Source organism: Moschus berezovskii, chromosome 23 (genome assembly GCF_049115385.1).
Source record: "Moschus berezovskii isolate FMDL1 chromosome 23, NW_MosBer_1.0, whole genome shotgun sequence".
In the NCBI taxonomy this organism is placed as follows: domain Eukaryota; kingdom Metazoa; phylum Chordata; class Mammalia; order Artiodactyla; family Moschidae; genus Moschus; species Moschus berezovskii.
Window position 1 is genome coordinate 19796216 of NC_142482.1, and position 17700 is coordinate 19813915.

Genomic DNA, 17700 nt, shown 5'->3' on the forward strand with positions numbered 1-17700 from the left:
GGGTGGGCCTCGGGGCGGGCCTGTGGCCAGCGAGCAGGGTGTCTTTTATTTTTTAATATATATATGTATTCTCTTTATTTTTGGCTGTGCTGGGTCTTTGTTGCTGTGCACGGGCTGTCTCTGGTTGCGGTGCAGGAGCTTCTCCTTGGGGTGGCTTCCCTCATTGCAGAGCATGGGCTCTGGGCATGCGGGCTGCAGTAGTTGCGGCTTCTGGGTTCTAGAGCACAGGCTCCGTAGGTGTGGCTCACGGGCTTGGTTGCTCCACCGCATGTGGGGTCTTCCCAAATCGGGATCGAACCCGTGTCTCCTGCATTGGTAGACGGATTTTTTATCACTGAGCCACCGGGGAAAGCTCATTTTTTTGACATGAGCTTGCCTTTTCACCTCTCCAGCTGAGCTGTGGTTTCCCTGCTGTTTTCTCATCACTTCTTTAAACATTTTTAAAGAATTATTATTATTTTAAAAAAATTTGAGGTGTGGTTGATCTCATCACCTCTTAAAATAAATATTTATTGCACTCTTACCATGTGCCAGGCTCTGCCCTTAGTGCCCTCTGTGAATCACCTCATTTAATCCTCCCAACCCAGGGGAAGTCTTATTAATTATGATCCCCATTTCACCCTCGAGGCATGCAGAGGTTGGAGTCACTTGACCGAGCCCACAGCTTGGAAGCAGCGGGGCCAGGATTTTCATGCAAGTGTCAGATTGAGGACTTGTGCTTGAAACACATTTTTTTTCCCAAATTTTTATTATAAAAAATTTCCGATGTTGAGCAAGTATTGAAAGAACAGTTCAGTGAACACGCGCGCGTTGCCATTTTGCCAGTCTGGCTTTCTATAACTCTGCCTCTCCACATTACCCCTGTGTTGACGTGTCTCCAAGGAGGGTGCACCTCATCTCTAAGCGTTTCAGGGTGCACCTCCTAAGGATAAAAGCACTGTTCTCTATAAGCAGAGTCTCATTACCACACCTAAGAAAACTAGTAACTTTCTGTGCCTTTCCCCAAATGCCTTTTTAAAGCTCGTTTTTTTTTTTGGCGGGGGGCGCGGATCAGGGTCCAACTAAGATTTTCTCATTCCATGTGATTCTGGCTCTTTGGTTGCTGTTCTATAACAGTTTTTCAGCCACACCCAGTCCCCGAGTTAAACTTGTTTTTGGACAAGGCGGGCCTGCGTCTGATCACTTAAGCTCTGGCCACCCTGCTTTGGCCTGCCTTTTCTCTTGGCCTCAGACCCCTGAGCTGCACCCACCCTCAGCTCTCGCAGCAGAGGCTGAGCCAGGCCTGGGACCTGAGTTGAGATTAGGATTCGCGGTGGGGAGGGGCTGGCCGAGGCCAGTGTCCTGGGGACTCCAGCCAGGAGAGGGAAGCAGGTGTGGGGTGGGCAGAGGCCATGTCCAGCTTAGAACCAGCTCGGGGTTAAGGTCAGGGTGGCCTGCGGGCAGGGTCAGCGTGAGGCTGAGGGTATTAAGGGGTGAGGGCAGGTGCGGGGCTTCTTCCTGACTCCCCGTGCTCCCTAGATCTTCGGCATTCTGAAGGCCCCGTTCCGCGACAAGGGGGGCGAGGGCCCCCTGGTGCGGCTGGAGGAGCTATCGGACCAGAAGAATGCGCCCTACCAGCACATGTTTCGCCTGTGCTACCGTGTGCTGCGCCACTCCCAGGAGGATTACCGCAAGAACCAGGTGGGCTGCCACCACCTGGCCTGCTGCCCCGCTTGCTGGCCAGCTCCCACACTCCCGCTTCCCTTCACCCCGCAGTGCTCCCCAAGGCACACCCCGGTGTACTGGGCGCCGGTCCTCATGGCACACAGCCTGGCTCTGTCCTTTGAGGGACCTCACACTGGGTTTAACATTCCACGGTGGCTGTCTTGAAATTCTTAATTTTTGAATGAGAATCCTGCTATTTCTTTTCTTTTTTAAAAAAATTATCTCTAGTTGAATTCCTTGAAGTATAGTTAATTTATAATGTTTTTAATTACTGTCCTACATCTGTGTTTGTTATATATATGTTCCTTTTTTTGATATTCTTTTCCACTATTCTTTGTCATAGGATACTGAACAGAGTTCTCTGTGCTATCCATTAGGATCTTATTGTTATCCATTCTATATATGAAAACTTACATCTGCTAACCCCAACATCCACTCCCTCCCTCCCTCAGACCCCCCCTTGGCAACAGTCTATTCTCTGTGAGCCTGTTTGTTTCATGGATGAGTTCATTTGTGTCATATTTTAGATTCCACATATAAGTAATATCATATGGTATTTCTCTTAATTTCCCTTAGTATGATAATTTCTAGTTGCATTCATGTTGCTGTAAATAGTGTTATTTTGTTCTTTTTTATGGCTGAGTAGTATTCCACGGTGAGGTTTCCCTGGTGGCTCAGTGGTAAAGAATCTGCCTGCCAATGCAGGAGATACGGGTTTGATCCCTGGGTTTGGAAGATTCCCTGGGTTTGGAGAAGGAGATGGCAACCCACTCTAGTGTTCTTGCCTGGAGGATCCCAGGGACAGAGGAGCCTGGTGGGCTGCTGTCTGTGGGGTCACACAGAGTCGGACACGACTGAAGCGACTTAGCAGCAGCAGCAGCATGTCTTGGCTGTTGTACTGCTGTGTCTGTGTATGTATATGTGTATGTGCTGCTCTGAGCATAGGGGTGAATGTATCTTTTTTAGTTATAGTTTCCTCTGAATATGTGCCCAGGAGTAGGATTCCTGAATCACGGTAATTCTATTTTAGTTTTCCGAGGAACCTCTGTACTATTTTCCATAGTGGCTGCACCACTTGCATTCCCACCTACAGTGTGGGAGAGTTTCCTTTCCTCCATACCCTCTTCAGCATCTGTCGTTTGTAGACTTTTTAATGATGGCCATTCTGACTGGTGTGAGGAGGTGCCTCATTGTAGTAATAGTTTTGAGTTGCGTTTCTCTTAATGATTAGTGATATTGAGCATCTTTTCATGTGCCTATTAGTCATTTGTATTTCTTTAGAGAATTGTCTATTTAGGTAGGTCTGTCCATTTTTTGTTTGGGTTCGTTTTTTGTTGTTGAGTTGTGTAAGCTATTTGTATATTTTTGAAGTTAAGCCCTTGTCAGGCACATCGTTTGCAAATATTTTCTCCCATTCTGTAGGTTGTCTTTTCGTTTTGTTTATGATTTCCTTTACTGTGGAAAAGTTTGTAAGTTCGATTAGGTCCCATTTGTTTATTTTGCTTTTATTTCTATTGCCTTTGGAGACTGACTTAAGAAAACACTGGTACAGTTTGTCAGAGAATGTTTTGCCTGTGATCTCTTCTAGGAATTTTATGGTGTTGTGTCTTACGTTAAAGTCTTTAAGCCATTTTGAGCTTATTTTTGGTGAGATGGTCTGTTCTAAGGTCATTGATTTACATACGGCTGTCCAGCTTTCCCAATGACACTTGCTGAAGAGACTTTCTGTTGTATATGCTGCCTCCTTTGTTGAAGATTAACTGACCATAGGTGTGTGGTTTATTTCTGGGAAGAGTCTGCTATCTCACTTTCACCAGGCCCACCAGTCACGTAGCTGGTCTGCTAACAAACAGGGTCCCTCCGTCGTGGGGGTTCCCTCTGGCACGGAGCTAGATGGGAGCTAAAAAACTATGTTACAGAAACCCACCCTCGGCCCGGGGCTGCTGTCCTCTCCTGGACCCCTTAGCTTCCTAGGGTCTGGGGGCCCGGGAGGCAGCGTCCTGGAGCAGAGTGGGCTCCCTGTGACCCTTAGCCTGGCTGTCCCTAGGAGCACATCGCCAAGCAGTTCGGGATGATGCAGTCCCAGATTGGCTATGACATCCTGGCTGAAGACACCATCACCGCCCTGCTGCATAACAACCGCAAGCTCCTGGAGAAGCACATCACCAAAACAGAGGTGGAGACCTTTGTCAGCCTGGTGCGGAAGAACCGGGAGCCCAGGTGGGCCCTCCGCCAGTCCCAGCCAACTACCCCTCCCCGCTCCCAGCGCTGCCTGGGAAGGAGAGCCGCTGACGCTGGCTGTTAAAGCTGCACTTGTTGGTACACTGCCCCGTTTCTGAGGCCCTGGTCCCCCCAGGCCCTCCCTGAGTCCCCTCCCAAATTTGGCCCAATGTAGCAATAAGAGTGTTGACTCCGGTACAGCAGGAGGCCCCCAGAACCTTTTCCAGCAGGCGAGTCAGCGCCCGCAGTGAAGCAGTTAAATATTTTGAATATCGCTCCTCCCCTGGGCGTCCTTTTCTCTGCCCCTCGGCAGTTAGCCCAGGGTGATGCCCATGGGTTGTCCCTCTCCCGGGGGAGTCCACAGCCCCAGCTGTAAGCTTTGGGAAGGGAGGAGGAGCAGTAAATTGCAAGTGCCAGGGAGCTGGTGCTGCCAGCTGGGGTGAGGCGAGGGCTGCCTCTGAGCCCCTTCCTGCTGTCACCTCCCCAGGTTCCTGGACTACCTGTCTGACCTCTGTGTGTCCAATCACATCGCCATCCCTGTCACCCAGGAGCTCATCTGCAAGTGTGTGCTGGACCCCAAGAACAGCGACATTCTCATCCAGACCGAGTGAGTTGGCTGCACCGTCTCCCGCCCGTGGTTCAGTCTTCCCAGGGCTCCCCCTGCCTGGCTCTTAGAGCCGGGGCGCTGGCCGGCTTTAGGCTGGAGCCAGCACCCTGCTCTCCACAGACACCCAGAGCCTGCTGTGTGCCCAGCTCAGTGCCTGGCATGGTGTGGGGGAGCGCGGGGCCACAGAGCAGAGGGAGTCAAGGCCCCGGCCTTCCCGAAGCTCGTGGTCTGTCTGGGGTCCTGAGCTGGAGGTCATTCCCGCAGGGTCGTTCCCGGCCAGCCCTCAGCCTAGCTCCGGGAGGGGAGGCCGGTGTGGCTGCAGTGCTTGGGCGGGAGGGCTCTGGGCCCTGCTCCGATCGATGGTGCTGCGCGTCCACAGGCTTCGGCCCGTGAAGGAGATGGCGCAGTCCCACGAGTACCTGAGCATTGAGTACTCGGAAGAGGAAGTGTGGCTCACGTGGACCGACAGGAACAATGAACACCACGAGAAGAGTGTCCGGCAGCTGGCTCAGGAGGCGCGGGCCGGCAACGCCCACGACGAGAACGTGCTCAGCTACTACAGGTGCCCGGGGCCCCTGGCCTCGGCCAGGCCCTGCCCTGGGACGAGCCCCAGCGGCTTCCGTGGGTGCTCCTGCCCCCTCCTTCACCCGTGAGGCCAATCAGGGTGACTGGGCGGCCCGAGGAGCACTTGTTGGCCTGAGGACAGGCTCGGCACAGTGGCCTGAAAGAGACCCATACCCTTTTCCCAACGTCCATATTTTAAAAATAAGAACACTAGCTAACACTCATCAGATGCTCACTGTGTCCCCAGCACTGGTCAGAACACTTCACCCGATCACTCAGTTCAGCCTCACAGCAACCCTGAGAGGTGGGGCCTGTCATTACCCACATTGTAAAGTTGGGGGGACAGGCGTGCATGCATGCTAAGTCACTTTCAGTCATGTCCGACTCTGACCCTGTAGCCCACGAGGCCCCTCTGTCCCTGGGATTCTCCAGGCAAGAATACTGGAGTTGATTGCCATGTCCTTCTCCAGGGGGTCTTCCCGACCCAGGGATTGAACCCTCGTCTCTCTATGACTCTTGCATTGGCAAGTGGGTTCTTTACCGTCAGTGCCACCTGGGTAGCACGCACGCAGCAGGCACCGGTCTTCAGCAGGCCCAGGCGTGTGCTAGAAGCCCTTGAGAGCCCGCCTGCCACGTCCTCACTATCCTCCTTGCCCCGCAGGTACCAGCTGAAGCTCTTCGCCCGCATGTGCCTGGACCGGCAGTACCTGGCCATCGACGAGATCTCCCAGCAGCTGGGCGTCGACCTCATCTTCCTGTGCATGGCGGACGAGATGCTGCCCTTCGACCTGCGCGCCTCCTTCTGCCACCTGATGCTCCACGTGCATGTGGACCGCGACCCCCAGGAGCTGGTCACGCCCGTCAAGTTCGCCCGCCTCTGGACCGAGATCCCCACGGCCATCACCATCAAGGAGTGAGCTGGGTGGGGGTGGCGGGGTCCGGCTGGAGTGGGCGCACCCCGGGGACCCTCACCGGCGCCTTCACCTCCTCCAGCTACGATTCCAACCTCAACGCCTCTCGAGACGACAAGAAGAACAAGTTCGCCAGCACCATGGAGTTCGTGGAGGACTACCTCAACAACGTGGTCAGCGAGGCCGTGCCCTTCGCCAACGAGGAGAAGAACAAGCTCACCTTCGAGGTGGGCTGGGGCCCTGCGGGGTGCTGGCGTGGCCCCTCCCCCGGTCTCGGTCCCCCCTGGGGTGGGCGGTGCCATCCTTGACCTAACTTCCCTCAGCATCCCTGTCAGGGCGGAGAGACCGTGTAGACCGCTGGGACTGCCCAGGAGGGAGGCTTCTCTCCTGACTCCCTGGAGAGGGCTGCCTCCTCCTGGTCCACGCACCGCATCAGCGCAGGGCTGAGTCGCAGGCAGGAGCCCCCAGCCCCTGCTTCCTGCATTTCTGCCCTGTCCTTCCCACAGTAGCCTCCTCTGCAGACGGGTCTTTCTTGGTAACTCTCTGGGGTCAGGCGGTGCTGATCTGGGACCCTTGGCTCCGTGTCCACGCAGCCCTGACGTCTTAGCGACGGGTCTGTGGATTATACCGGCCCCGCCCCCACGAGACCACGCCCCTTGCGAGGTCCCACCCATCACTGCTTTGGGCTCATGCTGGCCTCGGTTCCGCCCCCTCTCCGCAGGTGGTCAGCCTGGCGCACAACCTCATCTACTTTGGCTTCTACAGCTTCAGCGAGCTGCTGCGGCTCACGCGCACTCTGCTGGGCATCATCGACTGTGTGCAGGCCTACGAGGACCCAGGCGGTGAGACCTTGCTCCCACCATAGCGCTCATCGGCCTCCCTTGAGCAACGGAAGTCCTCCCATTTCCCTTCCTGGGCATCCTGCCTCCTGGCTCTGCTGCCAGGGGGCGTCTTGGGTCCCTGTCTGCTCCAGCCTTGGCTGGACCGGAGAGACCCCTTCTCTGAGCAAGCGCTGTGGAGACCCTGGGGTCTGGGCGAGTTGCCTTCCAACATCCTGGTCTTGAGGGAGATAATGAGGCCCTGCCTGGGGAGCTCCGGGTCAGATGGGGAGACGCACGCTGTTATCCAGGAACAGCCATCTGAGAGGAGACACAGCCTTGCCGTCAGGGGGGCATAAACTCATCTAAACAAAAGTGCGTGGAGACTGAGCCCAGGCTTTAGCGCTGTCCACACGTGGTCCCTTGATCCCGCGTGCTCTGTAACAGCTCTTGTGATTTTCCACCGGAGGGTTCACACGGTTCACCTTTGCCCAGCCCTCCCTCCTTTTCGCAGATTTGGGGTAGCTCACCTCCCCCAGGAAGTCTTCCTAGGTTAGCCCTGCCCCTGCCTTAGGGTGGCTTTGCCCTGCGGATGACGGAGACAGAGGTAGACCAGGTGCCCCTGTCATACACCCTCCGTGACCCGCTTCCCACTCCCCGCCTCACAGGCAAGAATGTGCGGCGGTCCATCCAGGGCGTGGGGCACATGATGTCCACCATGGTGCTGAACCGCAAGCAGTCTGTCTTCGGTGGCCCCGGCTTGCCTGCTGGCGCCGGTGCCCCTGAGCTGCTGGACAGGAGCAAGTTTGAGGAGAATGAAGACATTGTGGTGATGGAGACCAAGCTGAAGATCCTGGAAATACTGCAGGTGGCGGGGCCAGGAGTGTGGTGGGGCGTGCTGGGAAGAGGCTGGGGGGCGGGGAGCAGGTCCAGGTGGGTTGGTGAGGTGAGCCCCCTCAGAGCACAGCATCTCGTGCTGGGAGGCTCCACACAGAGCCGTTTAGCCCAGTGATCCTCAAAGTGTGGTCAGGTGGCCAGCAGCATCAGCCTCACCTAGGACTTAGAAATGCAGGTTCTTGGGCCCTGCCGGAGGTTTATGGATGAGAGATGCTGGGGGCGGGGCCCACAGTCTGTGTGGAGAGAGGCCCTCCCAGTGGTCCTGGTGTGCCCCAAGGTCTGGCTGTATCCCTTCGTTGTACAGACGAGGAAAGGGAAGTGGGGAAAGAACTTTCCTGCAGTCACACAGACTTTGAGGCAGTGCTAGAGGTTTGAGAGCCCATTTCCTGATGGGGTGGACACAGCCTTCTTGGTCTGAGGCCCCCAGCAGCACTTGGGGAAGGGGCTGACGGGTCCTGAGGAGGGAGAAGGACCCTTGCTTTTGGTGTGCTGCCACCAGGGGGTGGGAAGGGTGATGTGACCTTCCTGGGGACCCCGTCTGGGCAGGGTCTGCCTAGGAGAGTCAGAAAAGGGGGCCTCTGACTCATTCCAAGGGCTGGGGCTATCAGATCTGAGTCCTGGGCATGACCAGAGGCTTTGTGCCCCTTGATACACAGGACAGAGGCAGTCAAAGGTGTCTGAAAACCTGTGTCCTCAGCCCCACCCCACAGTGGTCTCCCCTGCTCCCCTCCATTCCTTGGTTCCCTCCAACCCCTGGGAAGCCCAGGGTCTGTCTGACAGAGTGGGATGGGAGGACCACAGTCCTCTGGATCTGGGGAGCTTCCTTCCTATCCCTGTCCACATCTAGCCTGGGAAGGAGTGACTGAGTGGGCCGGATGGGGATGTCTGCCTTGTTCTGAGAGGAGGTACCACCCCCACCAGTGGGACAGGAGCCGGGGACAGGCGCCCGGGACCTCCCTGGGAGGAGTCGTCTTTATTTATATGTTTTATTGAAGTATAGTTGATTTATAATGTTATTAATTCTTGCTATGCAGCAAAATGATTCAATTATATGTACGTATGTACATTCTGTTTATGTTTTTCTATTATGGCTAATCACAGGATAGTAAATGTAGTTCTCTATGCAATACAGTAGGACCTTGTTTATCCGTTCTACATATAATAGTTTGCCATGCTGCTGCTGCTGCTGCTAAGTCGCTTCAGTCATGTCCAACTCTGTGCGACCCCATAGACGGCAGCCCACCAGGCTCCCCCGTCCCTGGGATTCTCCAGGCAAGAACACTGGAGTGGGTTGCCATTTCCTTCTCCAATGCATGAAAGTGAAAAGTGAAAGTGAAGTCGCTCAGTTGTGTCCAACTCTTAGCGACCCCATGGACTGCAGCCCACCAGGCTCCTCCTTCCATGGGATTTTCCAGGCAAGAGTACTGGAGTGGGGTGCCATTGCCTTCTCCGAGTTTGCCATAGATTATATAATATATTATCTACATCTGTTATAGTGCATCATATATTATTACATGTAATTATATTACATATAATGTAATATATAATATACATATATGTAATATAATATATTATATAATATATTGCATGTAATATAATGTGCCAACCCCAAACTCCCACTCCCTCCCTCCCCCACTTCCCCTCCCCCTGGCAACCACAAGTCTGTTCTGTCTGTGAGTCTGTTTCTGTCTCCTAGGTAGGTTCCTTTGTGTTTGTTAGTTTCCACAGTTAAGTGGTATTATATGGTATTTGCTTGAGTTACTTCGTTTAGTATGATAATCTCTATCTACATCCATCCATGTTGCTGCAAATGGCATTGTTTTGTTCTTTTTATAGCTGAGTAGTATTCCACCCCACACACTCACACACACACACTCACTCACACACACACACTCACACACACATACACACCCACACTCACGCACACACACACACACACACTCTCACACTCACACACACTCACACACACACACACATACACACCCACACTCACTCACGCACACACACACACACTCACACACACACACACATACACACACACACTTTCACACACACACACTCACTCACACACACACACACACTTTCACACACTCACACTCACACACCCCACCTCTTCTCTATCCATTCCTCTATTGGTGGACATTCCTTGTCTTGGCTGTTGTGAATGGTGCTGCTGTGAACATGGAGGTGTGTGTATCTTTTTAAATTAGTGTTGTGCGGGTGTGTGCCTAGGAGCGGGATTGCTGGGTCATATGCAGCTCTATTTGTAGCTTTCTGAGGAGCCCCCAGACTGCCCTTCATGGCGCCCGCGCCAGCTTGCATTCCTAGGGGAGAGGCGTCTTGCTGCCTTGGTTGCGATGTCCCACAGAGTCCTGAACATCCATGCGGGGCCTCCCCAGCGCCGGGGCTCATCTGGGGTGACCCCTCACTCCTGCCGCGAGGTTGGCCTCAGACCTGTCCTCACCCCATCCTCCCCCCTTCTCCAGTTCATCCTCAACGTCCGCCTGGATTACCGCATCTCCTACCTGCTGTCCGTCTTCAAGAAGGAGTTCGTGGAGGTGTTTCCCATGCAGGACAGTGGGGCTGATGGCACGGCCCCTGCCTTCGACTCCACCAGTGAGCCCCCGCCCCTCCCTTCACCCCAACTTCAGGCTGAGGCTGCGTGACTCGATGCACCACAATGGGCTGCGGTCTGGGGCCACTTCTGGCCAGCGCCCCTGCCCTGCCCTCATTTCCCAGGCTGCAAGGGCCTTTCCTCCCCATTGTCCACTTACTTGCCCCAGAGAGGGAGCAGGGCAGGATCATCCCTTCTAGTTCCTAAATGGGTGAACTGAGACCCACGGGAGGCAGGGGCTTGCCCACGACCATCGTCAGTGAGAGACTGAGCCAGGCCAGCTCCCCCAGCCAGGACCCCGCTCGCACCTGCAGGTCTGTGGGCCGCCCCACGGGTCCCTGCCCTGGCCGGTTCGGCCTCCACCCCCAGGAGAGGCAGGCAGCGGGGCGGCCGCCCGGCCAGTGTGGGGACGAGGGTGGTCTTGGCGTCACTCTGCTCCCTCTCCCTGTGCTCCCCGTTGTCCTGCATACGGACAGCCTCCATCTGCCCCTTCTTACTCCCCACAGCCGCCAACATGAACCTGGACCGCATTGGGGAGCAGGCGGAGGCCATGTTTGGAGTGGGGTGAGGCCGGGAGTGAGGTGGGTGGTGTGGGTGGGGTTGGGTGGGTGATGAGGATACAGGCTGGAGACCCTTCACTCCTCGGTTAATCTTCCTGCAGACCCTTACCAGGCCCTGGGGTAGAGGTCCCCTGGTTTTGTGCTCTGACTCTCCCTTGCCTGCCTAAACCCAGTGATACTGGGGCTCCTTGGGCCCCAGTGTCATTCTGGCCATCCCCCTGCCTCCACTCAGGGCAGTTTGTGCCTGTTTATTTGTCAGGACCTGGGCCAGGTAGCTGAAGGCATCCCTGTGTCCATAGCAGGGAGGCCAGGCTGCTCTTCAGAGGGGGTGGGCATCACTCCAGGAGCTGGGGGCTCTTAACTATTTCTGTGCCGTACCCTTGGCGTCTGGTGAAGCCTTTGGCTCCCTTCCCAGGATGGAGTTTTTTTTTTAATTTTTGGCATGCTGCGCAGCTTACAGGATCTTCGTTCTGCCACCAGTGATTACACTCAGGCTCTCAGCAGTGAAAGCACTGAGTCCTGAGTACTGGACCAGCAGGGAATTCCTAGGGTAGCATTTTAAAATTGAGACTGTAATGCACGTAGGATTATTATTACAAAGGAAATCAGTGGCATTGGGATGCAGTTATCAAAATATTGGAGAAAACAAATCTGAAGTGACAGTTTTATATGTGCTTCTTTATTAACACATGAGATAACCATCCACACCGGGGGTGTAATTAGTACCATTCCTTTGAAGTCGTGATGACTGTAAATGATATTTTGCAATTTCTGTAACAACTCTGAAGTGATGGGAAAACATCTGTGATTGTTTTATTGGTGACAAAGTCACAGGTACTGCTCATTTTTCTCACTGAAAGAAACTACATTTTGGTGGGAGGTTGGTGAAAAGAAAGATCAGGTTTCCCCCTGCCTTTGTTCGCGGCCTGAACCTCTTAATGTGAATCCCTTGGGGGGGCCTGTGGGGCCCCATGAGGAGTCCTGGCTTCAGCTGCGTCCCCACGGGGCATCGTGTGGCCCTCAGGGGACACGGGGATCCCGGAGGTGCTCACGGCCGTGGCTGTCTGCAGTCAGCAGGGGGACGCGGTGCCCTGGCTGTCTGGAGGGTGGCAGGGAGCCTGCATACCCCCTGACCGTCACACCCTCCCCTCCCCACAGGAAGACCAGCAGCATGCTGGAGGTGGACGATGAGGGCGGCCGCGTGCTGCTGCGTGTGCTCATCCACCTCACCATGCACGACTACGCCCCGCTGGTCTCTGGGGCCCTGCAGCTGCTCTTCAAGCACTTCAGCCAGCGCCAGGAGGTCATGCGCACCTTCAAGCAGGTGCGCCCCCTCCCCCGATGGAGCACCCAGCCCTCGGGGAGGTGCTCCCCCCTTTCCTGATGGAGCACCCAGCGCTCGGGGAGGTGCTCCCCCCTTCCCCCATGGAGCACCCAGCCCTTGGGGAGGAAAGCCTGAGGGGGCGGGGCTTCCTGGGGGCCAGAGGGTCACCCGGCCCTGGCCACACACTGAGTGCTGGGTAGGGGGAAACAAAGATGGGGCAGCTTTGAGATGCATCCCTGGGGTTTGGCCTTGCTGAGCTCCTTGCAGGTGACACCACCTTAAGTCTTGGATCTGCTCTCAGCCTAACTCCAGGCCTTATGTCCCGTCTTATGAGGCAGACAGCATATTATAGCTTGTGAACTCCATCATGGGCACCTTTGCTATTTCGCATCATGCCCCGCACAAAGTCACCTCTTACCAAGGGGACTGGCTTTGTCACTGTGATGTCACGCAGTCTTGACAGCTCCCTGTGAGAGGGAACTGGCATTTAACAGGTGCACTAGGTTCCAGGCACTGAGCACTGGGCTTGCATTCATGGAATTCTCCAAGCAGCCTGACAGCGGGGTTTTGACTCTCATTCCCGCTTTACAGATGAGGGAAATTGAGGCCCGGGGGAGCTTTCCTCCCTTCACTGACCCAGAGCAAGTGAGGTGGCGATGGAGTCAGGGTTCAGGCCCCAGCACTCAGTGACGTCAGTATGCTTGGCTCTGCCCTGTTCTGTTCTGTGTGAACAGGCGACAGGCCGCAGCAGCGTGTGACATGAGCCAGTGAGCAACTGAAGCCATGTCATGAGATAGCTCATGACCAGGGATGCAGGGGAGTCTGTGGCCAATCAGGGAAAGCTTCCTGGAGGCAGTGGACTTAGAGCAGAGCCATAAACACCAAGTCAGATCTGGCTCGGTGGAGAGGAGCAGGGGTGGAGAGGAGAGGCCTGGACAGGGCAGGTGCTGGGCGTCTCAACGAGGCCGTGGACCTGGGGTGCCCATCTCACCAGGCACGCTCGCGGTCGACCTTCAGGTGCAGCTGCTGATCTCGGCCCAGGACGTGGAGAACTACAAGGTGATCAAGTCTGAGCTGGACCGACTGCGGACCATGGTGGAGAAGTCAGAGCTGTGGGTGGACAAGAAGGGCGCCGGCAAGGGCGAGGACGGGGAGGCCGGCCCCGCCAAAGACAAGAAGGAGGTGCGTGGGGTATTAGGGCCGGGGCAGGGTCGGGGGCTGGGCCTGGCTGACCCCGCTTCCCCATTCCCCCAGCGGCCCACAGACGAGGAGGGCTTTCTGCACCCGCCTGGGGAGAAGAGCAGCGAGAACTACCAGATCGTCAAGGGCGTGAGTGGCCGGCTCCTGGGGGTGGGTCTGTGGGCCCCCTGCCCTGGAGGTCCCATGCTGCCTCTCCCGCCTCCACTCCAGCTGGCTTGCAGGACGTCCTCCAGAGTTCCCCGAGTGTTAAACACAGCCCTGCCAAGGTCCAGATGGAGTTGTTTTAAAGCTGAAGGAGTTTAGTGAAATTCCACTTCACAGTCAGGTTGTTCTGTTGACTTTCGCGAGTGGAATCGGCTTTTCCTTGCTCCCGACCTTGTCGTGACAGTCGGGTTCAGTGGCTTCAGTCCTGTGGGAGCCGCAGCTCCGCTGTGGTTGGCCCCGGGGAAGCCTGAGGAAGTGGGCAGGGGCTCTGGGCTCACCCTCCACCCACCCCGCAGATCCTGGAGCGGCTGAACAAGATGTGTGGCGTGGGGGAGCAGATGAGGAAGAAACAGCAGCGGCTGCTCAAGAACATGGATGCCCACAAGGTCATGCTGGACCTGCTGCAGATCCCCTACGACAAGGTGAGCCCGACCTCTGACCTCTGGCTCCCCAGGGCAGCTGCACCCTGAACCCGGACCCAACCCAAACCACACACTGACCCCTGTTGCCGACCTTACCTGCCTCACCCTGACCTTTCACCTTGGCCTGCCCCACATACCGAGACCCTTGAATCCAATCTTAGTATTCTTGACCTTTGACCTTCCACCCCTCATCCTGATCCACTTGGACCTTGAATTGACTCCCGCCTCACCCTGGTTCGTTACCTTGACCCTAGCTTCTATTTCCCTCTCTGCGCTAATCCTCATACTCCAGCTTCATTAAAAAAAACCACTTTTTTTACTTGGCTGTGCTGGGTCTTCAGTGCGGGCTTTTCTCTGGCTGCTGTGAGTGGGGGCTCCTCTCGCGTAGTGCTGCTCGGGCTGCTCGTTGCGGGAGCTTCTAGTTGCGGAGCACGGGCTCCAGGGTCCTGGCCTCAGTGGCTGCAGCACTGGGTTTCAGTAGTTGTGGCTCCCGGGCGCTGGAGCACAGGCTCAGGAGTTGTGGAGCACGGGCTTTGTTGCTCCTTGGCACGTGGTATCCTCCTGATCAGGGATCCAACCCGTGTCTCCTGCATGGGCAGATGGATTCCTTACCACTGAGTCACCAGGGAAGCCCACTCTCAGCTTCATTTAACCTTTGACTTTCAGCTTCATTACCCTGACCTACATTGACCCCAGCCTTTCCTTGACCCCCGACTTTGAGTTTTCACCCCAGCGTTACCCTCGTTGTCCCCAAGCCCACCTTGGCCCCTGACTCCAAACATAGCTTCATCTCAACCATAGACCCCTTCCTATGACTCATCATGATCTTGATCCGCCCCAAGCCTCTGACACCCCCTCAGTGTTCACCTGACCCGACCCCTTAGCCTTGCTCCGCGACTCCATCCTCATCTCAGGCTCTGACCCTCAGTTCCTCCCACATCTCCGTCTCCTGACCCACCTTAAACCTGGCCACCTTGGGGTCCCAGAGCTGAGCCCTGACCCACCCCCACACCGGGCCTGGTCTGGGCGCCCTGTCTCCTCCTCTCCACGTCCAGGGCGATGCCAAGATGATGGAGATCCTGCGCTACACACACCAGTTCCTGCAGAAGTTTTGCGCAGGGAACCCCGGCAACCAGGCCTTGCTGCACAAGCACCTGCACCTCTTCCTCACGCCGGGGGTGAGGGCATGGGATTGGGGCGGCCGGCGGGGTGCGACCGCGAGACCCCTTCTCTGACGGCCACCCTGCCCGCCCACAGCTGCTGGAGGCAGAGACCATGCAGCACATCTTCCTGAACAACTACCAACTCTGCTCCGAGATCGGGGAGCCCGTGCTGCAGCACTTTGTGCACCTGCTGGCCACGCACGGGCGCCACGTGCAGTACCTGGACTTCCTGCACACCGTCATCAAGGCCGAGGGCAAGTACGTCAAGAAGTGCCAGGACATGATCATGACCGAGGTGAGGGCGCACGGGGGCGCTCCGGCGGCGGGCAGGTCACAGAGGGGCCCTGGGGTGCCGGGCTGCAGGGGGGACACAGGAACAGGACTGTGGACACTGAGGCTGGTGGAGTAGAACTTGGGCTGCAGCCTAACAGAGCTGGGTCTGCTAGAGCTTAGGTGCCTGGTAGAATTCAGGTCAGAGGCCTGAGAGAACTCAGACACTCGTTCCTTCATTGTCATTTGTCGTTGCTGATTTACAATCATGAAGCACCTGCTGCATGCCAGGTGCCGTGTACCCCTGGGGGAAACCACTCCAGTGTGAGCTACATGGGCAGGAGCCACAGCGGGGGCAGATCACAGCCTTTGTGCACGTTTTCAGGGCCCTGGTGCCTGGCACATAGTGGGTGCTCAGTAAAGAAATGAAGAATGAGGGGCTGAGCCTAAATCTGGAACAGACATGCTCTCTGCCCTGGAGCATCTTACAGCCTGGGGAGGGGCAGGGAGAGAAAGGAGCAAACACCAAAGGGAGATGAGGAACTTAATCAGTGAGCCGTGGGGTCCGGGAGTGCCGTGCGGTGTTCATCCTGACTGCTGTTGTTATATTAACTGTGAAGAACAGCATTGCTGACACGAGAGGGACGCAGCATGTGCTTCTGGAGGGTTTAAATTACAGCGGTGGAAGCACAGGGGAGCACAGCATGAGTCAGGCTTACAACGGGCTTCCTGGAGGAGGCGCCTCTGAGACAAGCCCAAGTGGGATTTCTTTCCTTAGGAGAGGAAGGAGGTCCTTCCTGGGTCTGGGGTTCGATGTCCCAGCTGATGGCAGAAGGTCTGAGATACCAGCCTAGGGCCCCGAGGGCCAGGAAACCCCAGACACTCAGGCAGGGGAGGGTTTTTCTGCGTGCTGGGTGCAGGCCGGGGTCAGAGCCCTGGTCTTTCCCTAGGGAGGGCAGGTGGGGGCTGGGGCCCTGGGCCTGCTGGAGTGAGGGGCCCGACGTGCCCTCTTCCCGCCCACAGCTGACCAACGCAGGCGACGACGTGGTCGTGTTCTACAATGACAAGGCCTCGCTGGCCCACCTGCTGGACATGATGAAGGCCGCCCGCGATGGCGTGGAGGACCACAGCCCCCTCATGTACCACATCTCCCTGGTGGACCTGCTGGCCGCCTGCGCCGAGGGCAAGAATGTCTACACCGAGATCAAGTGCACGTCCCTGCTGCCCCTGGAGGACGTGGTGTCTGTGGTGACACATGAGGACTGCATCACCGAGGTGGGGATGCAAGCGTGGGGGAGCTGGGCCAGGGCAGCCCCTCGGTCCTGCTCAGGGAGGGAAGGGACGGGGTGGGGAGGCTGGGAGGCGGAGGGGAGGCTGGCAGAGGAGCCAGGGGAGGTCGGGTGGAAGCACGAGAGGGAGAGCCTGGCCAGGTCTGGGGCCGGGTGGTGGGTGCTGCTGGCGCCTGACCTCCCAGCCCCGCCTGCCCAGGTGAAAGTGGCTTACGTGAACTTCGTGAACCACTGCTACGTGGACACGGAGGTGGAGATGAAGGAGATCTACACCAGCAACCACATCTGGACCCTCTTTGAGAACTTCACCCTGGACATGGCTCGGGTGTGTGCCTGTGGGAGCGTGGGCCCAGGCTGGTCCCTGGAGGGGGACCTGGCCGCCTTCGTCATGGGGCGTGAGTGGAGAGATCCCCAGGCATCGGTCTCTCCTACCCCAGGTTTGCAGTAAGCGTGAGAAGCGCCTGGCTGACCCCACCCTGGAGAAATACGTGCTGACCGTCGTGCTGGACACCATCAGTGCCTTCTTCAGCTCCCCGTTCTCTGAGAACAGCACCTCCCTGCAGGTAAGCACCTGCTGCTGGTGGCTTCAGAGTCGGGAGCAGGGAGACTCAGAACGTGCATAGTCACATTTTCTTGTAGTGCGTGAAGATGCAGCAGCAGGATATGCATGTGCGTTAGTTATCAATGCTGTGTAACACATTACCCCAGACCACAAACATTCATTATCTCAGTTTCTGTGGGTCGGGAATTACAGTGGGAACTGCCATAGATCAGGAATTCCTAGATTCGCTTGGGTCCCGGGGTGGCCAGAGACACTCGGCAGCCCTTATGCACCAAAGACAAGGTGTGATGCTTACCATAGTGACTGGCAGAGCTGAAGCAGGGGAGTGGAGTCAGATGCGAAGAATCTTCCAAGTTGGCCTTGCTCCTCTG

General features: G+C 56.4%; 1 protein-coding gene across 4 annotated transcripts in view; it reads left to right on the forward strand.

The window, feature by feature from the left end:
* ITPR3 (inositol 1,4,5-trisphosphate receptor type 3) overlaps positions 1-17700 on the forward strand; it is a 67436-nt gene that overhangs the window by 34456 nt on the left and 15280 nt on the right. For 3 of the 4 annotated variants that reach the window (XR_016036091.1, XM_055407197.2, XM_055407198.2), the window contains exons 15-33: positions 1519-1680; positions 3752-3924; positions 4412-4531; positions 4911-5093; positions 5757-6008; positions 6089-6233; positions 6728-6848; positions 7493-7692; positions 10208-10337; positions 10842-10899; positions 12054-12219; positions 13237-13401; positions 13474-13548; positions 13920-14045; positions 15101-15223; positions 15303-15503; positions 16502-16753; positions 16967-17092; positions 17205-17330. Coding sequence is in view for 3 of the 4 variants with exons in the window: in XM_055407197.2 (XP_055263172.2) it covers positions 1519-1680; positions 3752-3924; positions 4412-4531; positions 4911-5093; positions 5757-6008; positions 6089-6233; positions 6728-6848; positions 7493-7692; positions 10208-10337; positions 10842-10899; positions 12054-12219; positions 13237-13401; positions 13474-13548; positions 13920-14045; positions 15101-15223; positions 15303-15503; positions 16502-16753; positions 16967-17092; positions 17205-17330 (2904 nt within the window). In the remaining variant the exon portion in view is untranslated. Of the gene's footprint in view, positions 1-1518; positions 1681-3751; positions 3925-4411; positions 4532-4910; positions 5094-5756; positions 6009-6088; positions 6234-6727; positions 6849-7492; positions 7693-10207; positions 10338-10841; positions 10900-12053; positions 12220-13236; positions 13549-13919; positions 14046-15100; positions 15224-15302; positions 15504-16501; positions 16754-16966; positions 17093-17204; positions 17331-17700 lie in introns of all 4 variants that reach the window. The other variant, XM_055407196.2, reaches the window with a different exon arrangement.